Source organism: Grampus griseus (assembly GCF_964374135.1).
Source record: "Grampus griseus genome assembly, chromosome: 1".
In the NCBI taxonomy this organism is placed as follows: Eukaryota; Metazoa; Chordata; class Mammalia; order Artiodactyla; family Delphinidae; genus Grampus; species Grampus griseus.
This window is the reverse complement of record NC_139017.1, coordinates 26,681,993-26,708,540: the sequence shown is the minus strand read 5'-3', so window position 1 is coordinate 26,708,540 and position 26,548 is coordinate 26,681,993. Positions and strand designations below refer to the sequence as shown.

At 37.8% G+C, this 26,548-nt stretch overlaps 1 protein-coding gene across 1 annotated transcript in view; it reads left to right on the top strand.

Moving 5' to 3' along the window:
* Positions 1–440: 440 nt before the first annotated feature.
* The window catches only part of CATSPERE (catsper channel auxiliary subunit epsilon), a gene marked incomplete at both ends in the record, with an annotated part of 243,645 nt that continues 217,537 nt past the window's right edge, over positions 441–26,548 (top strand). The window contains 4 exons of the mRNA XM_082657660.1: positions 441–505; positions 5,286–5,334; positions 21,441–21,514; positions 21,792–21,861. Coding sequence (XP_082513786.1) covers positions 441–505; positions 5,286–5,334; positions 21,441–21,514; positions 21,792–21,861 — 258 coding nt within the window. The remainder of the gene's footprint in view (positions 506–5,285; positions 5,335–21,440; positions 21,515–21,791; positions 21,862–26,548) is intronic.

Genomic DNA, 26,548 nt, shown 5'->3' with positions numbered 1-26,548 from the left:
CTGCCAGATATGTTAACAGCTATTGCAGTGATTATATACTGTCACAAGAAAGATTTGGGCTAAAAGATACACTAACTTAAAAGTTTCACCTTCATTCTGTCTGTTTGGATTCTCAGGGGTCAGTTTAAGTGGTTTTGCTATTTCATTCCAAAAAAGCATAGCTCTGCTTTGCCTAAAATCTGATTTACGCTTTCGTGGCCGGCAGCTAACTTTCTGACGCCTGGGGAGTCCCGGCCTCAGCGCGCGCTTGCACGCATGCGCACGCACCCACGCCTCTCCAGGGACGGCTGGCACGCGGGCGCACACGCCCTCGCCTCGCGATGAGCGGCCCCGCCAGCCCCCGGCGCGGGCACCGAGCACTTTCAGAAACCGGCGTCCGCGGCAGCGCGCGGACTGGCGGGCGCGCTGGGCTGTTGGGTGGTTGCGAACTGGCGCCAGCCATGTCAGCCTCAGGAGTGGCGGTGCTGCTGTCTTGGCTGAGCTGTTGCGGCTCGGCTCTGTGGAGGTAAAGAGACGCCAGTCGCGGGCGAGGGGGGCGCCCCTTGGGCCGGGCAGGCGGGGACCCACCCCGGCGCCTCAGCGTCCCGGGGCCAGGCGCTCTTGTAGACCACAGCCTGGTCTCCCAGTTCCCCCAACACCAGTCCCGGCTCACCGCGCCCCTTCCGAGAGTTTTCAGTGAATGAGGGCGGGAAATGAGGGCACACTGTTAGGACTTGGCTGCCTCCTCAAGTTCCCGCCGTAGGGTCGCGGTACCTTCACGTCGCCATCCCCTGGACCCCACTGCACCCTTTTGCCAGAGGGAAGAGAAGCACAGGAGAACCGAAAAGTCTCCACCAGAAATAGCGGAGGCGGGGCGGCGGGGGCCGGGGGGGGAGGCCAGCTTCACTAGGGTAACAGGGTAGTTGATGGTTTATATTAGGTAGTTGTGGTTGAATGATTTGTGAGAGAGTGCTTTACAAAATATACACTCTACAAACGTAAGGGTGTGTAATTCCCGCATAAAGTGGGTTGATTTGGGGAAGGAAAACTTTAAACTTCTGAGAGATCCTCTATGCAAGTTTGCTTTTTGGTCAACATTAGGTGACTGCTGGATTGGAAAGTGTATCAAAATATTTTAGATTTTCAACACAGGTTAAAATACAGATGATTAACTAGAAAAATCAGATTTTGCGAATATTCTGTTTAATGGAGGCTTTGCTATAACAATTATTATTACCTTCTAACATTAAGATGTAAGGATACCCACAATAAATCAAACTATTATAGAGGTTTCAGAAGGAAGGGATCCATGGCATCTCAATGGACAGATGGAGAGTTCAAATAGAGTGAGAGTAGCCATTGGAAAGGATTATTGAAGTACTGAGAAAAAGTAAAACCGTAGCATTCTGACAGAACTTTGTAAACCTTCATTTTCTTCTTTATAAAATGACGATGATTAAACCCATCTCATGGGGTTGTTGTGAGGCTTGAATACAATGATATATTTCAAGCTCTCAACACATGCCTGTGTCAATAAAGTATGGTACCTGATATTATTCAGCTTCACCTGTGAAACTTAGGGAGTTTATAACGTTTGTTATGTTGTACACCAGAGGTCATCAACTTTAGTGTAAAGGACCAGATATTAAATATTTTAGGCTTTTCGGTCAATGCAGTCTATGTTTTAGCCACTCAACATTGTTATTGTAGGGGACAGCATACACCAACAATAGTAAACAAAGGGCGTGGCTGTGTGCAAATACAAATCCATTTACAAAAACAGATGGGATTTGGCCCAAAGAACGTTGTTTGCCAACTCCTGGTGTACATTCATAATTAAGGAAATGCTAAATTTCAGTTAGAGGTTAGGGAAGACAAAAATGGTATTTTTTTGTCATGGTAGTCACAGATTCCCTGAATTTTAGTTCTTAATAAGGTGTACTTTTAAAGGACAAGATTTCTTAAACTTAATATAATGAATTTGTGTTTTATTGTTAGCCTTTGGGGGGTGGGGGAGTTGAGAATTCCAGGGTAGATGTTTTATTTAAGAAATATTTCCCTGCCCCGAGGTCTTAGAGGTATTTACCTAAATTTTCTAACAATGTTAGAAAATTTTCTAACAATGTTTCTGAACTTGAGTCTGCTTGCTGATACGCAGTAAATCCAATCTACTGACACTGGGTTGTGGTGAAGGAAAGTTCAGCATTTATTGCAGGTGCAAGGAGGCAATAAATGCTCAAAAGACGTGAACTCACCAATGGACTTAAGGGAAGAGTTTTTAAAGACAGTTTGAGGGCTTCCCTGGTGGCGCAGTGGTTGAGAGTCCGCCTGCCGATGTAGGGGGACATGGGTTCGTGCCCCGGTGCAGAGCGGCTAGGCCCGTGAGCCATGGCCGCTGAGCCTACGCGTCCGGAGCCTGTGCTCCACAACGGGAGAGGCCACAACAGTGAGAGGCCGCGTACCGCAAAAAAAAAAAAAAAAAAAATGTGTGGTGAGTTTCATTTGTAGAGTTTTCTAATAAAATCGTCTTTGCATACATAGGATAAGTGCAACTTGGTCATGGTTTATTATCTCTTTATACTTTATTGTATTCAATTTGCAAATATTTTCTTTAGGATTTTTATGTCTGTATTTTTCTTTTTCATGATGTCTTAGGTTGGTTTTGATATCAGCATTACACTAGCTTTACAAAATGAGTTGGAGAGTGTTATCTCTTTTTCAGTTCTTTGGAAGAATTTGTATAGGATTAGGATAACTTGTTCCTTGAACGTTGTGATTGGACTCATATGTTAAACCCCTGAACATAAGTGTTTTAGTGTAGATTTTAAAGTACCACTTCAAATCATTTAATGTCTTGTCAGAAGCTTGTCTGTTTTACTTATCTTTGTGTCTTTGTTTTCTATTTTATTGATTTGTTTTCATTTTTCTCTCTTTTATTTTCATTAGGCTTATTCTGATATTTTTTCTCAAATATCTTAAGCCAGACATTTAGCTCACAGTTTTTGGTCTTTATTCTTTTCTAATATGGCATTTAAAGGTATTAATACCCCATATAGTACTCCTTTGCTGTATCCCATAAGAAATGATATATAATCATTTCATTATCATTCACTTCTAGACATTTTTAACTATAATCACTATTTCTTCTATAACCCTCGAATTATTTAGAAGTTTGTTTTTATTCCAAATATGTAAATATTTGATTATGTTTTTGTTAGTAACTTCTCCATTAATTGTACTATAATCAGAGAGCAGGGTCCACATGATACCTATTCTTTGAAATTTGTTGAGACTTGCTTTATGTCCTACTAGATGATCAGTTTTTATAAATGTTCCATATGCACTTGAAAAGAATATGTTTTCTCATGCTCTGCTATTCTATTGGGTCACATTATAATGGATTGATCTTCTTTGTCCCTGAAAACACTTTTTGTCTCAAAGTCTTTTTTTCTGTTAGATTAATATATCCAGTGGGGGTTGGACTTTCTGTGGGAATCCTGTGCTTCCTGCAGTGTATGGTTTTCCCACATGAATGATTTAGCATATGCTTCTGTCAGATGCCCAAGAGTATGACCTATTGAGGACCAATTCCAGGACAGACAAACCCCTTAGGATGAATAAGGGGTTTGAGAGAAAATGGTCTACCCAAAGAATATATTTTTTAGGCTGGATAGAGAGAGAAAAAGTGAAGTCAGGAATGACTTATCTCTTAGGAGATGAAGGAAGGGGTAAAAGTCAAGAATTCTCTTTGATTTGGAAGAACTGGTAGAGTGGGAATACACTAGAGAGAGTAGGAGAGGTACATTCTTAGAGTCCCAGAGTGAGATGACACTGTCCTTTTCATTAAAAAATTGTCCTAGCACATGGGCCATCTGCACACCCACACCTTTGATCATTCCAGATCCATTTCCAACAATAACACAGTAAATATTTGACATAATTAAGGAAGCAGGAATGAGAAGGTGTTATTATAGTTGTCTGTGATGAAGTTAATAAATTAAATATGACTCCTTTAGCTACTGTTCCCTCCATATCCTGTACCCAGCCTTAGTAGGAGTTGGAAGCTGATAAAGGAGAAGGTGGGGAAAAGGGCTTGTCAGAGAAGGTAGTTTTATCATTTAGCTACCAGGTTTCATTCACAAATTGCCCAGGTTAACTTTGTAAATTAAAATACAAAAATTTTCACTTGTATTTTTCTCTTTCCTGAGGTTTCTGTCTTTCTTACTATAGTGAAAGAGGTCTTGGATTCATAAGTGGGAGGTGGTTCATACTTACTTGAAAAGAGACTTTGATGAAAATATATTCCATTTTAATTTATAGGGATATATAAAAATACATTAAAATGTTTTATATTTTATCTGAAATCTGCATATAGATAAAATGTTTCATTATAAATAACAAAATATATTTCATTATGGGACTGACATCTATTAAAAGAGTTACATAGTGATATCCCAGCAATTCCACATACAAATACACACAGAAATTGCCTCTGATTTAAGATTTTAAGGATGGAGCAATTCCAATGGCAATTAAGTGTGTAATGTAGACATGGAATAGATTACTGAAGCAAAGGGAAGGTAAAGGGAATTTCAAGATGATGCTTTATGATAGCCACTGGCCTTATCTGGCTTTTGAGTACTCGAAATGTGGCTAGTCAAAATTGAGATGTTTCATAAGTGTAGTATATACACCAGATTTCAAAGACTTAGTACCAAAAAAAAAGAATACTTTTGAATAAAATATATTATTAGAAGCAATATCACTTGTTTTTTCTCACTTTTTTAATGTGACTACTAGAAAACTTTCAATTCCATAGACATTATATTTTTATTGGAGAGTAGATAAATCATATACACAGAAATTAAAGTACTCTGAATTATAGCGAGAAATGATAATGAACAAGGACTCATAGAAATTTGCTCTTTACTTCAATGCTTCAAATAAGAAATACTGTTTTTTTGATTTTTCAATCTTTATCCATTTTATTTTAACTCAGTTTACAGGTGAAGGAGTTAGAGCCAATATTCTTCAACAGTTTTTATTCTAAAACAAAAACAAGATGTAAAAGTATTTACTTCTTGCTATAGTGTCTTCAGATACTGAGCAACCTTGAGCGCACCTTGAGTTATGGGTAGATGTTGCTGATATTCCCAGTTTTAGCCCCGACTATACTTTCTAAGAAGGTGCTTGGGCAGAAATGTAAAGCTCATGGCAGCGCAGGCATGCTCTGACCAAGTATAGAATCCCTTTTATTTGGGGGAGAAATTAGTTTTAGTATTCATATTTGACATTTTCCTCTGCAGGTATTCCAGTAACAGCCCAAACTACCACATTTTTAGTACCAGAAGTACTGTAAGTATTTAATTTTTTAAACTATAATTATTAATTTTTTGACTTCACAGCAGAAAGCAAAGTTAATCATACTCAGTCATACAGCACAGTGTCATTCTTTTATTTTTATTTTATTTCCTCATCCTATATATCTTCCTAATATAAATTCCCCCTCCAATAAATGTTTTTAAATATGTATTTAGCAAAAATAGGTAGTGTTGTTTTTGAGTGTTTTTGTGATTCAACATTCACAAAATGGTGTTATGATACAGACAGGATGACCATGCAGTATATTGTTAAACTATTGAGAATTAAAGATAGTGCTATTAACAGTTATGCTGGGACAATAGGTATAAATTGGAGCTGTCTAGACAAACCAGGATGTATGGTCACCCAAGCTATAGACATCCTTCTGTACATTACTTTTTAAATTCAACACTGTCTAGTACACTTAATGACGCCTGATTACTAGTGTGTGTGTATATTATTTATCTATTCCTCCCCCTAATGATGGATGAATGGCTTCCTACCACCACAGAAAACATTGTGATGAATGCCCTTCTACATGGCCTTTTATGAATCTGTGCAATAATTTTTCAGCTATGGTTCGTAGGACATAGGGAAGCAGACACCTAACTTAACTAAATTCTGCAAGATTTTTTCCAAAATGGCAATCACAATTTATATTCTTACACCGTGAACATCTTCACCAGAATTTGGTATTCTTGAATTTCCCTTTTTTTTTTTTACCAATCTCATTACTACATAGTAATAGTTTACTGCTGTTGTTATTTTCAATTCTCTGATGACTAGTGATTTTGTGCATCGTTTGCCATATTTATGCAGGATTCTTCTGTGAATTGCCTTTTCACTTTTGCCCATTTTCCACTTAATGTTCTACCCTTTTCTCGTTGATTTACAGAGCATTGTCTACATTCCACTCTATGTATTAGTCAAATGTTGATTTTAAATATTTTAGTTATCATTTCCTAGCCTCTCATCTACTCATCTAACCATTGACTTTGTCCATGGATACTTTATTTTTTTTAAAAGATGACTTTTGTTGAGCCATCCCATCCCTTATTTGATGTTACAGTTTATACTTTTTTTGAATTTTATTTAAGAAAAAATTTTGCCTACGCTGCATTGCACAGATTTTTATCCTACATTTTCTTTTATATGATTTATATTTTTACTTTTCAAATAAAGGTCATAAGTAATATCTGGAGTCCACCTTGTGTATAATATAAGGTAGGCATTTACATTACTTTCTCCATAGAATGAACCAGCATGTATTTTAAAATTTATTGTTTCCTTATTATTTTTTCTGGTATCATCTTTGTTTTATATATGGATGTGTTGATTTCTGAACTTTCTTCTTTCCTATTGGTAGATTTGACGGATCCTCTCTGCAACATGTTTCATGTAGTTGGAGTTTCAATTCTGTATATTCCATTGAATTAACATACAACAATATATATACCATTCTACTCTAGATAAACAATCAGTTTTTTCCATTTTTAGTCTACTGTGATTAGGGCTGCTATGAACATTCTTATGCTTATTTTCTGCTTAACATATGTATGTATTTCTGCTGGGTGTATACCTAGGAGTGGAATTGATAAGTCATAAGGCATGTGCATATGTTCAGCTTTAGTAGATGGTGCCAAAAGATTTTACAAAGTAATTTTATCAGTTTACGTTCATATTCTGTTTACAGATATTGTTGTATTTACATTATTCAAAACCAGGCAAAAGGAATCTATGTAAACTGTATTTCCTTTTTTTAATTTTTATTTTATATTGGAGTAGAGTTGATTAACAATGTTGTGTTAGTTTCAGGTGTACAGCAAAGTGTGATTCAGTTATACATATACATATATCTATTCTTTTTCAAATTCTTTTCCCACTTAGGTTATTAAAACTATATTTCCTTTTAAAATGTGCATTTGTCTTAAAATTTATTGCTATCCATTTCTTTATAATCTTTGCATACCACTTAAATTTCTATTTGTAGTTACTGTATTTCTCTAATATTATTTGTTTATGTACTTCATCTTTTTTTCTTGAAGAACTTTATTATATGATTGACCATTTTATTAGTCTTTTTTTAAAATCACCCTTTTTCTTTTCTACTGTTCCTTTATCACTTTTATGTAGGTTACAGAAATGTTTCAGTTTTAATTGATAATTGGTCCCCAAAACAAAAAAGTTATGTAATTGCAGAAATGCAGATTAGGAGCTAGAGTTTGATTATCAGAGCAGAAGTTAGACAAAAGTCAAGAGAGTAGATGATAAAAACAGTGGTATTGTGCTTGCTTGAAAGTAATATTCAGAGAAAGAAAATATTAAGTATGCATAATACTTCAGGGATTAAGTAGTCCATGAATCTTCTTGATGGAAAGCATTTTAAAAAGTCCCTCCCCACCTTTTTGCTTTTCCTGAAATTTCAGCATGAGGATTGGCACACATGAAGGTGCTGTTAGGGAACATACACTGTTGGATACTGTCTTTGCATTCTCCCTCTGCCTCATTACAGTTCATTGGTATTTCTGAGATGGGAGCTTGTACACTCATCTGGAGCCCTGATTTTTGTGACTGCTGCCTAGGAATCACCACAGATTGCCTGCCTCTGGTGGCCAGTGGGGCTTATATGCTTGCAATCCCACAGGACAGTATATATTTGCACACTTTCAAAGCTGCTGCCTGAGGATCTGGATGCTAATCAGCATGAATCTAGGTGCCGACAGATTCTCCCATTTGGGACACTGACAGGTCTTGGCACATCCTCAACTACTAGGAGCTATTAAAAATGAAATAGACTGCTTGGACAATCACAAGGAGAGATAACCAAGAGCTAGCACAGGGTTGAACAATATGCTCATCTCCTACACAAGGCCATGCCTTCAAGACTGGGAGAGATGGTAGTTTCATCTACTGTAGAAATCAACAAAGAGTCAAGGAAAATGAAATAACACAGGAATATGTTCCAAACAATAAGATAAAACCTCAGGGCAAAAAAAACCCTTAAAGAAATGGACATAAGTAATTTACCTGATAATGGTTGGGGAGAGGAATAAAGATGGCAGAGTAGAAGGATGTGGAACTCACCTCCTCCCACAAATGCATCAAAAATACATCTACAGTGAAACAGTTCTCACAGAATACCTACTGAACACTAGCAGAAGACCTCAAAAACCTGAAAGGACAAGAAAGATCTCCACGTAACCAGGTGGGATGAAAGGAACAACAAAAGAGGAAGTGGGACAGGACTGGCACCCTTGGGAGGGAGCTGTGAAAAAGGAAAGGTTCCTGCACCCAGGGAAGCCCCCTCCCTGGTGGGGAGATCAACCAGGACAGAAAGGGTGCTTCACATGCTCAGAGGAGAATGCATCAACTGGTTTGTGGCAGGCAGAACAGAGAGAGACCTGCACAGATGGTCGTGCCACCACCCTGCATGCCCCAGCCTGAGACACACATCCACTGTTACGAGTGGGGACTGAGTGCTGAAACTCAGGTTTTAGAGGACTGGTGTTGGCTGTGTGGAGGAGACAGCCTGAAGGGGCTGGAGTGTATTTCAGCCACAACCAGGGTTGTTTGCGGAAGAAACCCGGGCCTGTAGAAACAGCTCCATTGTTAAGTGGTGCACAAAGGGAGGAGTGGGGTTGCCATAGCAGCCTCTTTCTCCTTGCACCAGCCTCCACCTCCGTGGGCTCCAGGAGTGCATGCTCCATCCACCACCTCAGCAGGCACCTGCCTAGTAGACTCCTACTCTCTTGCCGCTGCCAGGGCAGGCTCGCAAGCTCCAGCTACCACCTTGGTGGGCTCACACCTCAGCAGGCTCTGGCACCAGGCGCCACCTTGGCAGGCTCCGGGAGCAGGCCAATGGGTTGCCCACATGCAGAGGCAGGGCTGAAATCATAGTTGAGCCCCAGGGCTGTGTGACTTAGGAGGTAGGGCTGGAATCTCTCCCCATGGCTGTGTGAGCCGCTGATTTACACCTCCACCATCGGCTTTGTAAATTCAGCGCCCGTAGGACATCCGAGCAGACAATGGGTGCTCCCATGGCTGGGACGGGTCTGGCCTTAGCAGCTGTGGGCTTTGTGGGTGCCTGCACATGGGGGCTGACCCAGGTCAGGAACTGGGCTGCCTCCATAGCTTGCACAGCAGGTCCAGGTGTGTGACTAGTCCAGTCCTGGCACCTGACTTCAGTGGATCCGCGCTGGTGGCCTTGTGAAAACAGTGCCTGACAGACATGAGGGCTGATTGCCAGCATGCGCATGGTTGAGATGGGGCTGACGGCAGTGCCAACAACTGTGTACTTTGTGAGCCTGCACAATGGGTGAAAGGTGACACAACAGAGCACACTCACCAGTGAACAGCTCTAGCAGAGGAATATTCAGTGGCTCCTCTCCCAGTGAGAGCACTCCAATCCCACATACCATGCACTGCAGTTCAGAAACACAGCTCAGAAATGGATCTGAGGCTTCTACTCCTAAAACTAAGGAGCAAACCTTGCCCCTGTCAGGGCAGTGACAACCACAGAGCAAAGAGGAGGACCTGCTCAACATCCAGTGCAGCCTCTGTCCACCACAACACCAGTCATACCTCCTATCAAGGGGATAACAGCCAGCACACACCAAGGAAAGAGGCAGCAGGCATCCGTACTCAAAACAACACTTGCACCAAAAGTGTTAAACCCATACAGTCTACACAAGGGATGCTCCCACATAAAAATAGCCCTCCAAGACCACAGTGGATATTGTTTCTCCTAAATTCATAGAGCAAGAGAAATATAAGTAAAATGAAGAAGCAGAGGAACCACTCCTAATTAAAAGATCAAGGGAATTCCCCTGAAAGAACACACTATGAAACGGCCCTCTTCAGTCTAATAGACACTGAGTTCAAAAAGGAGATAATGAAAATGCTGAAGGAATTAAGAAGGGCTGTTGATAGATATGCTGGTTATTGTAAAAAGAAAACAGAAACTATAAAAAGGAACTAGGAGAAATTAGAGAACTCATTTGCCAGACAAAAGCTGAGCTAAAGGCAATGAATAGCAGAGTGAATAATGCAAGAGAACTAATAAGTGATCTGGAAGATTAAAATAATGGAGATCACACAATCAGAACAGCAGACAGAAAACCAAGTGAAAAAAAAATGAAAGCAATATAAAAGACCTATGGGATAATATAAAGCATGCCAATCTATGCGTAATGGGGATCCCAGAAGGAGAAGAAAGAGAAAGGGGAATTGAAAATGTATTTGAAGAAATTATGGCTGAAAACTCCCCAAACCTAAAGAAGGAAACAGATATCCAGGTACAGGAAGCACAGAGGGTCCTGAACAAGATGAACCCAAACAGACCTACACCAAGACATATTATAATTAAAATAGCAAAAGTTAAAGAGAGGATTCTAAAGCCAGCAAGATAAAACCAAAGAGTTAATTGCAAGGGAACCCCCATAAGGCTATCAGCTGATTTCTCTACAGAAAAGTTGCGGGCCAGAAGGGAGTGGCAAGGCATATTCAAAGTCCTAAAAGGGAAAAATCTGTAACCGAGGATACTCTGCCCAGCAAGATTATCATTTAGAATAGAAGGAGAGATAAAGAATTTCTCAGGCAGAGGAGAGCTTCAAGCTGGTGGAAGAGTAAGACACGGAGATCATCTTCCTCTCCACAAATACATCAGAAATGTATCTACATGTGGAACAACTCCTACAGAACACCTACTGAAGGCTGGCAGACCTCAGACCTCCCAAAAGGCAAGAAACTCCCCACGTACCTGGGTAGGGCAAAAGAAAAAAGAAAAAACAGAGACAAAAGAATAGGGACAGGACCTGCACCACCGGGAGGGAGCTGTGAAGAAGGAAATGTTTGCACACAAGAGGAAGCCCCTCGCGGGCGGAGACTGCGGGTGGCAGAGGGGAGAAGCTTCGGAGCCGTGGAGGAGAGCGCAGCAACGGGGGTGCGGAGGGCAAAGTGGAGAGATTCTCACACAGAGGATCGGTGCCGACCAGCACTCACCAGCCCGAGAGGCTTGTCTGCTCACTCGCCGGGGCGGGCGGGGGCTGGGAGCTGAGGCTCGGGCTTCAGAGGTCGGATCCCAGGGAGAGGACTGGGGTTGGCAGCGTGAACACACAGCCTGCAGGGGGTTAGTGCACCACAACTAGCCGGGTGGGAGTTCGGGAAAAGGTCTGGAGCTGCCGAAGAGACAAGAGACTTTTTCTTGCCTCTTTGTTTCCTGGTGTGCCAGGAGAGGGGATTGAAAACGCAACTTAAAGGAGCTCCAGAGACGGGCGTGAGCCGCGGCTATCATCGTGGACCCCAGAGACGGGCATGAGACGCTAAGGCTGCTGCTGCTGCCACCAAGAAGCCTGTGTGCAAACACAGGTCACTACCCACACCTCCCCTCCTGGGAGCCTGTGCAGCCCGCCACTGCCAGGGTCCCGTGGTCCACGGACAACTTCCCCGGGAGAACAAATGGCGCGCCTCAGGCTGTTGTAACGTCATGCCAGCCTCTGCCACTGCAGGCTTGCCCCGCATCCGTACCCCTCCATCCCCCCGGCCTGAGTGAGCCAGAGCCCCCGAATCAACTGCTACTTTAACCCCGTCCTGTCTGAGTGAAGAACAGATGCCCTTGGGCGACCTACACGCAGAGGTGGGGCCAAATCCAAAGCTGAGCCCCGGGAGCTGTGCGAACAAAGAAGAGAAAGGGAAATTTCTCCTAGCAGCCTCAGGAGCAGCGGATTAAATCTCCACAATCAACTTGATGTACCCTGCATCTGTGGAGTACCTGAATAGACAACGAATCATCCCAAGTGGAAGAGGTGGACTTTGGGAGCAAAAGATATATATATTTCCCCCCCTTTTTCTCTCTTTCTGAGTGTGTATGTGTATGCATCTGTGTGTGACGTCTGTATAGCTTTGCTTATACCATTTGTCCTAGGGTTCTGTCTATCCGTTTTTTTTTTCTTTTTACTTTAAAAAATTTTTTTCTTAATAATTTTTTATTTTAATAACTTTATTTTACTTTATTTTATTTCATTTTATCTTCTTCCTTCCTTCCTTCCTTCCTTCCCTCCTTCCTTCCTTCCTTCCTTCCTTCCTTCCTTCCTTCCTTCCTTTCTTTCTTTCTTTCTTTCTTTCTTTCTTTCTTTCTTTCTTTCTTTCTTTCTTTCTTTCTTTCTTTCCTTCTTTCCTTCTTTCTTTCTTCCTTTCTTCCTTTCTTCCTTTCTTTCTTTCTTTCTTTCTTTTTCTTTCTTCCTTTCTTTCTTTCTTTCTTTCTTTCTTTCTTTCTTTCTTTCTTTCTTTTCTTTCTTTCTTTCTTCTTTCAATTTTTCTCCCTTTTATTCTGAGCCATGTGGATGAAAGGCACTTGGTGCTCCAGCCAGGTCAAGGCTTTGCCTCTGAGGTGGGAGAGCCAACGTCAGGACACTGGTACACAAGAGATCTCCCAGCTCCATGTAATATCAGATGGTGAAAATATCGCAGAGATCTCCATCTCAACGCCAAGACCCGGCTTCACTCAGCGACCAGCAAGCTACAGTGCTGGACACCTATTCAAAACAACTAGCAGGACAGGAACACAACCCCATCCATTAGCAGAGAGGCTGACTAAAATCATAATAAAGCCACAGACACCCCAAAACATGCCACCAGACGTGGACCTGCCCATCAGAAAGACAAGATCCAGCCTCATCCACCAGAACACAGGCACTAGTCCCCTTCACCAGGAAGCCTATACAACTCACTGAACCAACCTTAGCCACTGGGGACAGACATCAAAAACAAAGGGAACTACGAACCTGCAGCCTGTGAAAAGGAGACCCCAAACACAGTAAGTTAAGCAAAATGAGAAGACAGAGAAACACACAGCAGATGAAGGAACAAGGTAAAAACCCACCAGACCTAACAAATGAAGAGGAAATAGGCAGGCTACCTGAAAAAGAATTCAGAATAATGATAGTAAAGATGATCCAAAATCTTGGAAATAGAATGGAGAAAATACAAGAAAGACTTAACAAGGAACTAGAAGAACTAAAGAGCAAGCAAACAATGATGAACACAATAAATGAAATTTAAAATTCTCTAGAAGGGATCAATAGCAGAATAACTGAGGCAGAAGAACGGATGAGTGACCTAGAAGATAAAATAGTGGAAATAACTACTGCAGAGCAGAATAAAGAAAAAAGAATGAAAAGAACTGAGGACAGTCTCAGACACCTCTAGGAAAACATTAAATACACCAACATTCGAATTATTGGTGTCCCAGAAGAAGAAGAGAAAAATAAAGGGACTGAGAAAATATTTGAAGAGATTATAGTTGAAAACTTCCCTAATATGGGAAAGGAAATAGTTATTCAAGTCCAGGAAGCACAGAGAGTCCCATACAGGATAAATCAAAGGAGAAACATGCCAAGACACATATTAATCAAACTATCAAAAATTAAGTACAAAGAAAAAATATTAAAAGCAGCAAGGGAAAAATAACACACAAGGGAATCCCCATAATGTTAACAGCTGCTCTTTCAGCAGAAACTCTGCAAGCCAGAAAGGAGTGGCAGGACATATTTAAAGTGATGAAGGAGAAAAATTACAACCAAGGTTACTCTACTCAGCAAGGATCTCATTCAGATTTGATGAAGAAATTAAAATCTTAACAGACAAGCAAAAGCTAAGAGAATTCAGCACCACCAAACAAGCTTTACAACAAATGCTAAAGGAAATTCTCTGGCAGGGAACAAAAGAGAAGGAAAACACCTACAATAACAAACCCAAAACAATTAAGAAAATGGGAATAGGAACATACAAATTGATAATTACCTTAAATGTAAATGGATTAAATGCTCCAGCCAAAAGATGTAGACTGCCTGAATGGATACAAAAACAAGACCCATATATATGCTGTCTACAAGAGACCCACTTCAGACCTAGGGACACATACAGACTGAAAGTGAGGGGATGGAAAAAGATATTCCATGCCAATGGAAATCAAAAGAAAGCTGAAGTAGCAATTCTCATATCAGACAAAATAGACTTTAAATAAAGACTATTACAAGACACAAGGAAGGACACTACATAATGATCAAGGGATCGATCCAAGAAGAAGATATAACAATTGTAAATATTTATGTACCCAACATAGGAGCACCTCAATACATAAGGCAAATACTAACAGCCATAAAAGGAGAAATGGACAGTAACACAATCATAGTAGGAGATTTTAACACCCCACTTTCACCAATGGATAGATCATCCAAAATGAAAATAAATTAGGAAACACAAGCTTTAAATGATACATTAAACAAGATGGACTTAATTAATATTTATAGGACATTCCATCCAAAAACAACAGAATACACATTTTTCTCAAGTGCTCATGGAACATTCTCCAGGATAGATCATATCTTGGGTCAGAAATCAAGCCTTGGTAAATTTAAGAAAATTGAAATCATATCAAGTATCTTTTCTGACCACAATGCTATGAGAATAGATATCAATTACAGTAAAAAAAAAGTCTGTAAAAAATACAAGCACATGGAGGCTAAACAGTAGACTACTTAATAACCAAGAGATCACTGAAGATATCAAGGAGGAAATCAAAAAATACCTAGAAACAAATGGCAATGAAAACACGACGTCCCAAAACCTATGGGATGCAGCAAAAGAAGTTCTAAGAGGGAAGTTTATAGCAATACAATCCTACCTTAAGAAACAAGAATCATCTCAAATAAACAACCTAACCTTACACCTAAAGCAATTAGAGAAAGAAGAACAAAAAACCCCAAAGTTAGCAGAAGGAAAGAAATCATAAAGATCAGATCAGAAATATAGGAAAAAGAAATGAAGGAAATGACAACAAAGTTCAATAAAACTATAAGCTGGTTCTTTGAGAAGCTAAACAAAATTGGTAAACTGTTAACCAGACTCATCAAGAAAAAAAGGGAGAAGACTCAAATCAATAGAATTAGAAATGAAAAAGGAGAAGTAACAACTAACACTGCAGAAATACAAAGGATAATGAGAGATTACTACAACCAACACTATGCCAAAGAAATGGACAACCTGGAAGAAATGGAAGAATTCTTAGAAATGCACAAACTGCCGAAACTGAACCAGGAAGAAATAGAAAATATGAACAGACCAATCACGAGCACTGAAATTGAAACTGTGATTAAAAATCTTCTAACAAACAAAAGACCAGGACCAGATGGCTTCACAGGCGAATTCTATCAAACATTTAGGGAAGAGCTAGCACCTGTCCTTCTCAAGCTCTTCCAAAATATAGCAGAGGGAAGAACCCTCCCAAACTCATTCTATGAGGCCACCATACCCCTGATACCAAAACCAGATAAAGATGTCACAAAGAAAGGAAACTACAGGCCAATATCATTGATCAACATAGATGCAAAAATCCTCAACAAAATACTAGCAAACAGAATCCAACAGCACATTAAACAGATCATGCACCATGATCAAGTGGAGTTTATCCCAGGAATGCAAGGATTCTTCAATATACGCAAATCAATCAATGTGATAAACCATATTAACAAATTGAAGGAGAAAAACCATATGATCATCTCAATCGATGCAGAGAAAGATTTTGACAAAATTCAACACCCATTTGTTATAAAAACACTGCAGAAAGTAGGCATAGAGGGAACTTCCCTCAACATAATAAAGACCATATATGACAAACCCACAGCGAACATCATCCTCAATGGGGAAAAACTGAAACCATTCCCACTAAGATCAGGAACAAGACAAGGTTGCCCACTCTCACCACTATTATTCAACATAGTTTTCGAAGTTTTAGTCACAGCAATCAGAGAAGAAAAAAAAAAAAGGAATCCAAATCGGAAAAGAAGAAGTAAAGCTGTCACTGTTTGCAGATGACATGATACTATACATAGAGAATCCTAAAGATGCTACCAGAAAACTATGAGAGCGAATCAATGAATTTGGTAAAGTAGCAGGATACAAAATTAATGCACAAAAATCGCTAGCATTGCTATACACTAATGATGAAAAATCTGAAATTGAAATTAAGAAATCACTCCCATTTACCATTGCAACAAAAAGAATAAAATATCTAGGAATAAATCTACCTAAGGAGACAAAAGACCTGTATGCAGAAAACTATAAGACACTGATGAAAGAAATTAAAGATGATACAAATAGATGGACACGTTTACCATGTTCTTGGATTGGAAAAATCGACATTGTGATAATGACTGTACTGCCCAAAGCAATCTACAGAGTCAATGCAATCCCTATCAAACTATCACTGGCATTTTTAACAGAACTAGAACAAAAAAGTTTCACAATTTTTATGGAAACACAAAAGACCCAGAATAGCCAAAGCAATCTTGAGAAAAAAAAACGGAGCTGGAGGAGTCAGGCTCCCTGACTTCAGACTATACTACAAAGCCACAGTAATCCAGACAATATGGTACTGACACAAAAACAGAAATATCAATCAATGGAACAGGATAGAAAGCCCAGAGATAAACCCACGCACATATGGTCACCTTATCTTTGATAAAAGAGGCAAGAATATACAATGGAGAAAAGACAGCCTCCTCAATAAGTTGTGCTGGGAAAACTGGACAGGTACATGTAAAAGAGTGAAATTAGAACACTCCCTAACACCATACACAAAAATAAACTCAAAATGGATTAAAGACCTGAATGTAAAGCCAGACACTATCAAACTCTTAGAGGAAAACATAGGCAGAACACTCTGACATAAATCACAGCAAGATCCTTTTTGACCTACCTCCTACAGAAATGGAAACAAAAATAAACAAATGGGACCTAATGAAACTTCAAAGCTTTTGCACAGCAAAGGAAACCATAAACAAGACCAAAAGGCAACCCTCAGAATGGGAGAAAATATTTGCAAATGAAGCAACTGACAAAGGATTAATCTCCAAAATTTACAAGCAGCTCATGCAGCTCAATATCAAAAAGACAAATAACCCAATCCAAAAATGGGCAGAAGACCTAAATAAACATTTCTCCAGAGAAGATATACAGAATGCCAACACACATATGAAAGAATGCTCAACATCATTAATCATTACAGAAATGGAAATCGAAACTACAATGAGATATCATCTCACACCAGTTAGAATGGCAATCATCAAAAAATCTACAAACAGTAAATGCTGCAGAGGGTGTGGAGAAAAGGGAACCCTCTTGCACTGTTGGTGGGAATGTAAATTGATACAGCCACTATGGAGAGCAGTATGGAGGTTCCTTAGAAAACTAAAAATAGAACTACCATACGACCCAGCAAACCCACTACTGGGCATATACCCTGAGAAAACCATAATTGAAAAAGAGTCATGTAACAAAATGTTCATTGCAGCTCTAGTTACAATAGCCAGGACATGGAAGCAACCCTAGTGTCCATCGACAGATGAATGGATAAAGAAGATGTGGCACATATATACAATGGAATATTACTCGGCCAAAAAAGAAACAAAATTGAGTTATTTGTAGTGAGGTGGATGGACCTAGAGTCTGTCATACAGAGTGAAATAAGTCAGAAAGAGAAAAACAAATACTGTATGCTAATACATATATATGGAATCTAAGGAAAAAAAATGTCATGAAGAACCTAGGGGAAAGATGGGAATAAAGACACAGACCTACTAGAGAATGGACTTGAGGATATGGGGAGGAGGAAGGGTAAGCTGTGATGAAGTGAGAGAGTGGCATTCACATATACACACTACCGAACAGACAAAGGGAGAAATTGACAGGAATACAATAAAGTAGGAGATGTTAACACCCCACTCACATCAGTGGACATATCTTTGAGACAGAAAATCAAGGCAACAGAGATCCTAAATGATATAATACAACAGTTAGACCTAATTGATATTTTCAGGACATTACATCCAAAAAAAGCAAAATACACATTCTTTTCAAGTGCACATGGAACATTCTCTAGGATTGACCACATACTAGGGCACAAAACAAACTTCAACAAATTTAAAAGTATAGAAATTGTTTCAAGCATCTTTTCTGACCACAATGGCATAAAACTAGAAATCAACCTCAGAAAAAGAAATGAGAAAAAAACAATTACATGGAGACTAAACAACCTTCTAGTAAAAGACTAGTGGGTCAACAGTGAAATCAAAGAAGAAATTTAAAAATACATTGAGGCAAATGACAGTGAAAACACCACCATACAAAATCTATGGGATGCAGAAAAAGCAGTTCTCAGAGGGAAGTTCAGAGCAATGCAGGCCTTCTTTAAGAAACAAGAAAAATCTCAAATAACCTAACACACCACCTAAGGGAATTAGAAAAAGAATAACAAACAAAACCTAAAGTCAGCAGAAAGAAGGAGAAAATAAAGATCAGAGAGGAAATAAATAAAATAGAGATTTAAAAATATAGAAAAAATCAATAAAAACAAGAGCTGTTCTTTCAAAGGGTAAACAAAATAGAAAAAACTCTGACCAGCCTCCCCATGAAGAGAGAAGACCCAAGGAAACAAAATAAGAAATGAAAGAGGAGAAATCAAAATGGATACCACAGAAAGACAAAAAAGAAATTATTATGAACAATTGTATGCCAACAAGTTTGACAACCTAGAAGAAATGGACAAATTTCTAGAAACATACAACCCACCAAAACTGGATCAAGAAGAAATGGATAACTTGAACAGATCACTAGAAGTGAAATAGAAAAAACTCCCTACAAGCAGCAGTCCAGGACCAGATGGCTTCACAGGCAAATTCTACCAAACATAAAAAGAAGAACTTACACCAATCCTTCTCAAAGTCTTCCAAAAGATCAAAGAGGAAGGAAGACTCCCAAAGACATTCTATGAAGCCATCATCACCCTGATACCATAACCAAAGACTACCAAAACAGAAAATTACAAGCCAATATCTTTGACGAATATAGATGCAAAAATTTTCAACAAAATATTAGCAAACTGAATCTAACAACACATAAAAAAGATCATACACCATAACCAACTTGGATTCATCCCAGCGTCACAAGTATGGTTCAACATACACAAATCAATCAATGTGACATAACACATCAACAAAAGAAAAGACAAAAACCGCATGATCATCTCAATAGTGCAGAACAAGCATTTGATAAAATTCAACATCCATTCATGATAAAAACCCGTACAAAAGTGAGTATAGAGGGAACATATCTCAATATAATAAAAGCTATTTATAAAAAACCCACAGCCAATATAATACTCAATGGTGAAAAGCTGAAAGCCTTCCCACTAAAATCTGGAACAAGATAAAGATGCCCACTCTTACCATTTCTATTCAATATAGTATTGGAAGTCCTAGTCACAGCAGTTAGACAAGGAAAAGAAAAGCTATTCAAATTGGTAGGGAAGAGGTAAAATTGTCATCATGCAGATATGATACTATATATAGAAACCCCTAAAGACTCCACACAAAAACTACTGGAACTGATAAACAAATTCAGCAAGGTAGCAGGATACAAGATTAACATACAAAAATCAGTTGCATTTCTTTATACTAACAATGAAATATCAGAACGGGAATGTAAACAAGCAATCCCCTTTAAGAGCGTGTGAAAAAAATAAAATACTTAGGAATAAACCTCACCAGAAAGATGAGAGATATATGCTGAGAACTACAAAACATTAGTAAAGCTAATTGACGATGATTCAAAGAAATGGAAAGATATCCCATGCTCTTGGATGGGAAGAATTTATATTGTTGAAATGGCCATACTACCCAAAGCAATGTACAGATTTGATTCAATCCCTATCAAATTACCAGTGACATATGTATAACTGATTCATTTTGTTATAAAGCAGAAACCAACACACCATTGTAAAGCAATTATACTTCAATAAAGATGTGAAAAAAAAGATTACAAATATCCTAAAATTTTTTCTGATTAACTTTATGAGAAATTCTAATTATTTTATTTCATTAATATCAAAGGCACGGTATGTGTGATAATAGTACTTTGAGATTGGCTAACACTTCCTTTGTAAATGTGGTCAATTTTGGTAAATGTTCTATGTGAGATTGAAAAGAATATATTTTGTATTGGTTAATTTTAGAAACACACACACACAAGCACACAGAGTTGACCCTTGAACAACATAGGTTTGAGCTGAACTGTTCCACTTACACAAAGAATTTTTTTCAATAGTAAATACTAAAGTACTACACAATCCAAGGTTGACTGAACCTGTGGATGTGGAACCACTGATACTGAAGAACTTCATATATAAAAGGCTAACTATAAACTATAGGCAGATTTTCCACTATGTGGAGTGTCAGTGCCCCTAACTGTTGAGTTGTTCAAGAGTCAGCTGTAACTACCCTTTCTTCAGGTTTAATCTATGGCTTGAAAAAAGTGTGTTAAAGCCTACCACTATATTTGTGACTTTTAAAATATCTTCTAGTAATTCTATCAAATTTTGCTTTATATACTACAGGGTCGTGTCATAGCTTCTGGTGAACTTTTCTCTTTTATCTTCTTATACACTGTTCATTAATCCTATATCATCAAATCTATGAGATAGCTGGTATTATAATCCCCATTCAAGTAAAACCAATGAAACAATATTTATATATGTATATATACATAAAACTGTATACATATGTATATGTACGTAATTTTATGTAACAATATTAGGAGGTGAAATTAGGCTCCAACTCTGGCTGAAGAGGATGACCAGTGTTGAGACTAAGACTGATAATGTTAGAAATTGTATGAGCATACTTCCAGGAAGAAAGAGTTTATAAATGAAAGAATGTGGAAGCAGGAAAAAAAGTAGAAATAAGGAAATAAGGAAAATGCGACTGAAGAAATTTATGATGATTGTATCACCTTAAGTGCCACCTTCTAGACACTTGATAGATTACTTTTGAAGTAAAATAAAATAAAAATCTTATAGTTGGGGGCAGACTATTGAAATGTCCCATAAAAGTTGTTATTTTTCTTTTACTTGTACAATTTCAAAGGGATTGAGCTTTAGTTATTCTCTCTTTAAATAATGACTCAGAAAATTGAGCCCTACATCTAAACACTGAGATAAAAAATTTTAGAGCAGATTTTTGTTTGAGCTATTTTACCTTCTTTTCCAGATTAAGTTAGAGTATGAAGGAACATTATTTTCTGAGTGGAGTGTGCCGGGAACTTGTTCTATAAAAAATAAAAGGTAAGATTTTTGCTGTGAAATTCAATGTATGAGTAAAAACCATTCATATAGTGTGGACATTCAGATTCAAGGCTGTGATTTAATGTAAATTTCTTTTCATTAATAGATGTGAAAAGAAAGACAAAATCACTTTGAAAATAGGAGAGAAGTAAACTATTGCTATATTTTTTATTTTTCTTATTAGCAAAGAATGGAAGTTTTTAGGCTTAAAAAGTAGTAGGGGAATCTCATAAGCATCTATACTTATTTCTCCTTTCCCATTGTTTTTAACTGCTAGATCACCCAAGACAGAACTACGTTGTTCTTCTCCTGGTATTCAGATTATAAAACCAATTGTTATGGGCCCAGTAAGTTGATTTTAATGATAAATTAGTAAATCTTAAATAATTATCCCTGTTACATTTTATTTTGCCTTATTTTTGATGTTTTAACTTAACCTGTTTTAAATAGTTGAGTTGTAACTATAAGAGGTATTTTAAAATTATTGTCAATATATCATTAATTTTTAGATGTATCTCATAGCAAATTATGTTATGAACTGATACAGTAGTTCCCCACTTATCCATGGTTACACCTTCTTTGCTTTCAAGTTACCCACAGTCAACTGTGGTCCAAAAAATTTAAATGGGAAATTCCAGAAATAAACAATTCACAAGCTTTAAATTGCAGTTGTTCTGAGTTGCATGATGAATTATCATGCCATCCCACTCCATCCTACCTGGGACATGAATCATTCCTTTGTCTGGCATATCCTACCCATTAGTTACTTAGTACCTGTCCCAGTTATCAGATCTATTTTTGTGATAACACAATGCTTGTGTGAAGGTAACCCTTATTTTACTCAATAATAGCCCCCAAAGTGCAAGAACAGTGATTCTGGCAATTCAGATATGCCAAAGAGAAGCAATTAAGTGCTTCCTTTAAGTGAAAAGGTGAACGTTTTTAACTAAATAAGGAAAGAAAAAAGATCATATTGATATAATTATTTTACTTTATTATTATTGTTGTTAATCTCTTACTGTGCTTAATTTACAAATTAAATTTTATCATAGGTATGTATGTACAGTAAAAAACAGTATATATAGGGCTGATTTGGTACTATCTGCAGTTTCAACCATCCACTGGGGGTCTTGGAATATATCCCCCATGGATAAGAGGGGATCACCATATATGATTTTTACATTAGCTTTTTTATTAATAAATATATTAAAGCCCCAGTTACCACCTTAATGATAACAGTACTCCCAGATAAGTGGGTCTCAGATCATATACTCCTATGACAATATCAACAGTTAAAAAGCCATTTCTAGCAGATTTATTTGTATTCCACTACATTTTCTTCAATTCAGGAAAGCTATGTGAATGCAATTAAATAAGAGTGATGTTGAATCCTCTCTAGTCAACAATAATAATAAGGAATTTTTTATTGGGATATAATTGCTTTACAATGTTGTGTTAGTTTCTGCTGTACGACGAAGGGAATCAGCTATATGTATACATATATCCCCTCCTTCTTGGACCTCCCTCCCACCCATCCTACCCAACTAGGTCATCACAGAGCACCAAGCTGAGCTCCCTGTGCAGAAGGTTCCCACTAGCTATCTATTTTACACATGGTAGTGTATATATGTCAATCTAAATCTCCCAGTTCATCCCACCCCCTCTTCTCCCCCGTGTCCACATGTGCGTTCTCTACGTCTCCTTCTCTATTCCTCCCTTGCAAATAGGTTCATCTGTACCACTTTTCTAGATTCCACATGTATGCATTAATATATATTTGGTTTTCTCTTTCTGCCTTACTTCACTCTGTATGACAGGCTCTAGGTCCATCCACATCTCTACAAATGACCCAATTTCATTTCTTTTTATGGCTGAGTAATAGTCCATTATATATATGTACCACATCTTCTTTATCCATTCATCTGTCAATGGACACTTAGGTTGCTTCCACGTCCTGGCTATTGTAAATAGTGCTGCAATGAACATTGTGGTATGGACACTTTTTGAATTATGGTTTTCTCAGGGTATATGCCCAGTAGTGGGATTGCTGGGTCATATGGTAGTTCTATTTTTAGTTTTTTAAGGGACCTCCATACTGTTCTCCATAGTGGCTGTATCAATTTACATTCCCACCAACAGTGCAAGAGGGTTCCCTTTTCTCCACACCCTCTGCAGCATTTACTGTTTGTAGATTTTTCAATGATGCACATTGTGACCAGTACCTCATTATAGTTTTGATTTGCATTTCTCTAGTAAATAGTGATGTTGAGCATCTTTTCACATGCCTCTTGGCCATCTGTATGTCTTCTTTGGAGAAATGTCTATTTATATCCTCCACCCATTTTTTGATTGGGTTGTTTGTTTTTTTGATATTGAGCTGCATGAGCTGTTTGTATATTTTTGAGATTAGTCCTTTATCCATTGCTTCCTTTGCAAATATTTTCTCCCATTCTGAGGGCTGTCATTTCATCTTGTTTATGGTTTACTTTGCTGTGCAGAAGCTTTTAAGTTTCATTAGGTCCCATTTGTTTATTTTTGTTTTTATTTTCATTACTCTAGGAGGTGGGTCAAAAAAGATCTTGCCGTGATTTATGTCAAAGAGGATTTTTGCCTATGTTTTCTTCTAAGAGTTTTATAGTGTCCAGTCTTACATTTATGTCTTTAATCCATTTTAAGTTCATTTTTGTGTATGGTGTTAGGGATTGTTCTAATTTCATTCTTTCACATGTAGCTGTCCTGTTTTCCCAACACCACTTATTGAAGAGACTGTCTTTTTTCCATTGTGTATTCTTGCCTCCTTTGTTGTAGCTTATGTGACCACAGGTGCATGGGTTTATCTCTGGGCTTTCTGTTTGTTCCATTGATCTATATTTCTGTTTTTATACCGGTACCATACTCTTTTGATGACTGTAGCTTTGTAGTAGAGTCTGAAGTCAGGGAGTCAGATTCCTCCAGCTCTGTTTTTCTTTCTCAAAATTGTTTTGGCTAATTCAGGGTCTTCTGTGTTTCCATATAAATTGTAAAATTTTTTGTTCTAATTCTGTGAAAAATGACATTGCTAATTTGATAGGGATTGCATTGAATCTGTAGATTGCTTTGGGTGGTATAGTCATTTTCACAATGTTGATTCTTCCAATCCAAGAACATGGTATGTCTCTCCATACGTTCGTGTCATCTTTGATTTCTTTCATCAGTGTTTCATAGTTTTCTGAGTACAGGTCTTTTGCCTCCTTAGGTAGGTTTATTCCTAGGTATTTTATTCTTTTTGTTGCAGTGGTAACTGGGATTGTTTCTTTAATTTCTCTTTCAGATTTTTCGTTGTTAGTGTATAGGAATTCAAGAGATTTCTGTACATTAATTTTGTATCCTGCTACTTTACCAGATTCATTGATTAGCTCTAGTAGTTTTCTGGTAGCATTTTTAGGATTTTCTATGTATACTATCATGTCATCTGCAAACAGTGACAGTTTTACTTCTTCTTTTATAGTTTGGATTTCTTTTATTTCTTTTTCTTCTCTGACTGCCATGGCTAGAACTTCCAAAATTATGTTGAATAATAGTGGTGAGAGTGGGCACTCTTGTCTTTTTCCTGATCTTAGAGGAAATGGTTTTAGTTTTTTACCATTGAGAATGATGTTTGTTGTGGCTTTGTCATATATGGCCTTTTATGTTGAGGTGGGTTCCCTCTATGCCTACTTTCTGGAGAGTTTTTATCATAAATGGTTGTTGAATTTTGTCAAAAGCTTTTCCTGCATCTATTGAGACAATAATTTAATTATTAACTTTAATTAACTTTAATTATATTATTAGTAATTTAATTCTTTAATTTGTTAATATGGTGTATCACATTGATTGATTTGTGTATATTGAAGAATTCTTGCATCCCTGGGATAAATCCCACTTGATCATGGTGTATGATTTTTTTAATGTGTTGTTGGATTCTGTTTGCTAGTATTTTGTTGAGGACTTTTGCATCCATGTTCATCAGTGATATTGGTCTGTAATTTTCTTTTTTTGTGACATCTTTATCTGGTTTTGGTATCAGGGTGGCCTCATAGAATGAGTTCGGGAGTGTTCCTCCCTCTTCAATCTTTTGGAAGAGTTTCAGAAAGATAGGTGTTAGCTTTTCTCTAAATGTTTGATAGAATTGTCCTGTGAAGCCATCTGGTCCTGGATTTTTGTTTGTTGGAAGATTTTTAATTTCAATTTCACTATTTGTGATTGGTCTGTTTATATTTCCTATTTCTTCCTCGTTCGGTCTTGAAAGTTTGTACCTTTCTAAGAATTTGTCCATTTCTTCCAGTTGTCCATTTTCTTCGCATATAGTTGCCTGTGGTAGTCTCTTATGGTCCTTTGTATTTCTGTGCTGTCAGTTGTAATTTCTCTTTTTTCATTTCTAATTTTATTGATTTGAATCCTCTCCCTTTTTTCTTGATGATTTCTGGCTAGGTTTATCAATTTTGTTTTCTTCTCGAAGAACCAACTTTTAGTTTTGTTGATCTTTGCTATTGTTTTCTTCATTTCTATTTCATTTATTTCTGCTCTGATCTTTATGATTTCTTTCCTTCTACTAACTTTGGGGTTTTTTTTGTGTGTGTGCTTCTTCTTCTTTCTCTAGTTGCTTTATCTGTAAGGTTAGATTGTTTATTTGAGATTTTTCTTGTTTCCTGAGTTGAGATTGAATTGCTATAAACTTCCCTCTTAGAACTGCTTTTGCTGCATTCCATAGGTTTTGGGTCATTGTGTTTTCACTGTCATTTGTTTCTATGTATTTTTAAATTTCCTCTTTGATTTCTTCAGTGATTTCTTGGTTATTTAGTAGCGTAATGTTTAACCTCCATGTGTTTATGTTTTTTACAGTTTTTTACTGTAATTGATTTCTAATCTCATAGAGTTGTGTTTGGAAAGGATGCTTGATATAATTTCAATTGTCATAAATTTACCGAGGCTTGATTTGTGAACTAAGATGTGATCTATCCTGGAGAATGTTCCGTATACACTTGAGACGAAAGTGAATTCTGCTGCTTTGGGGTG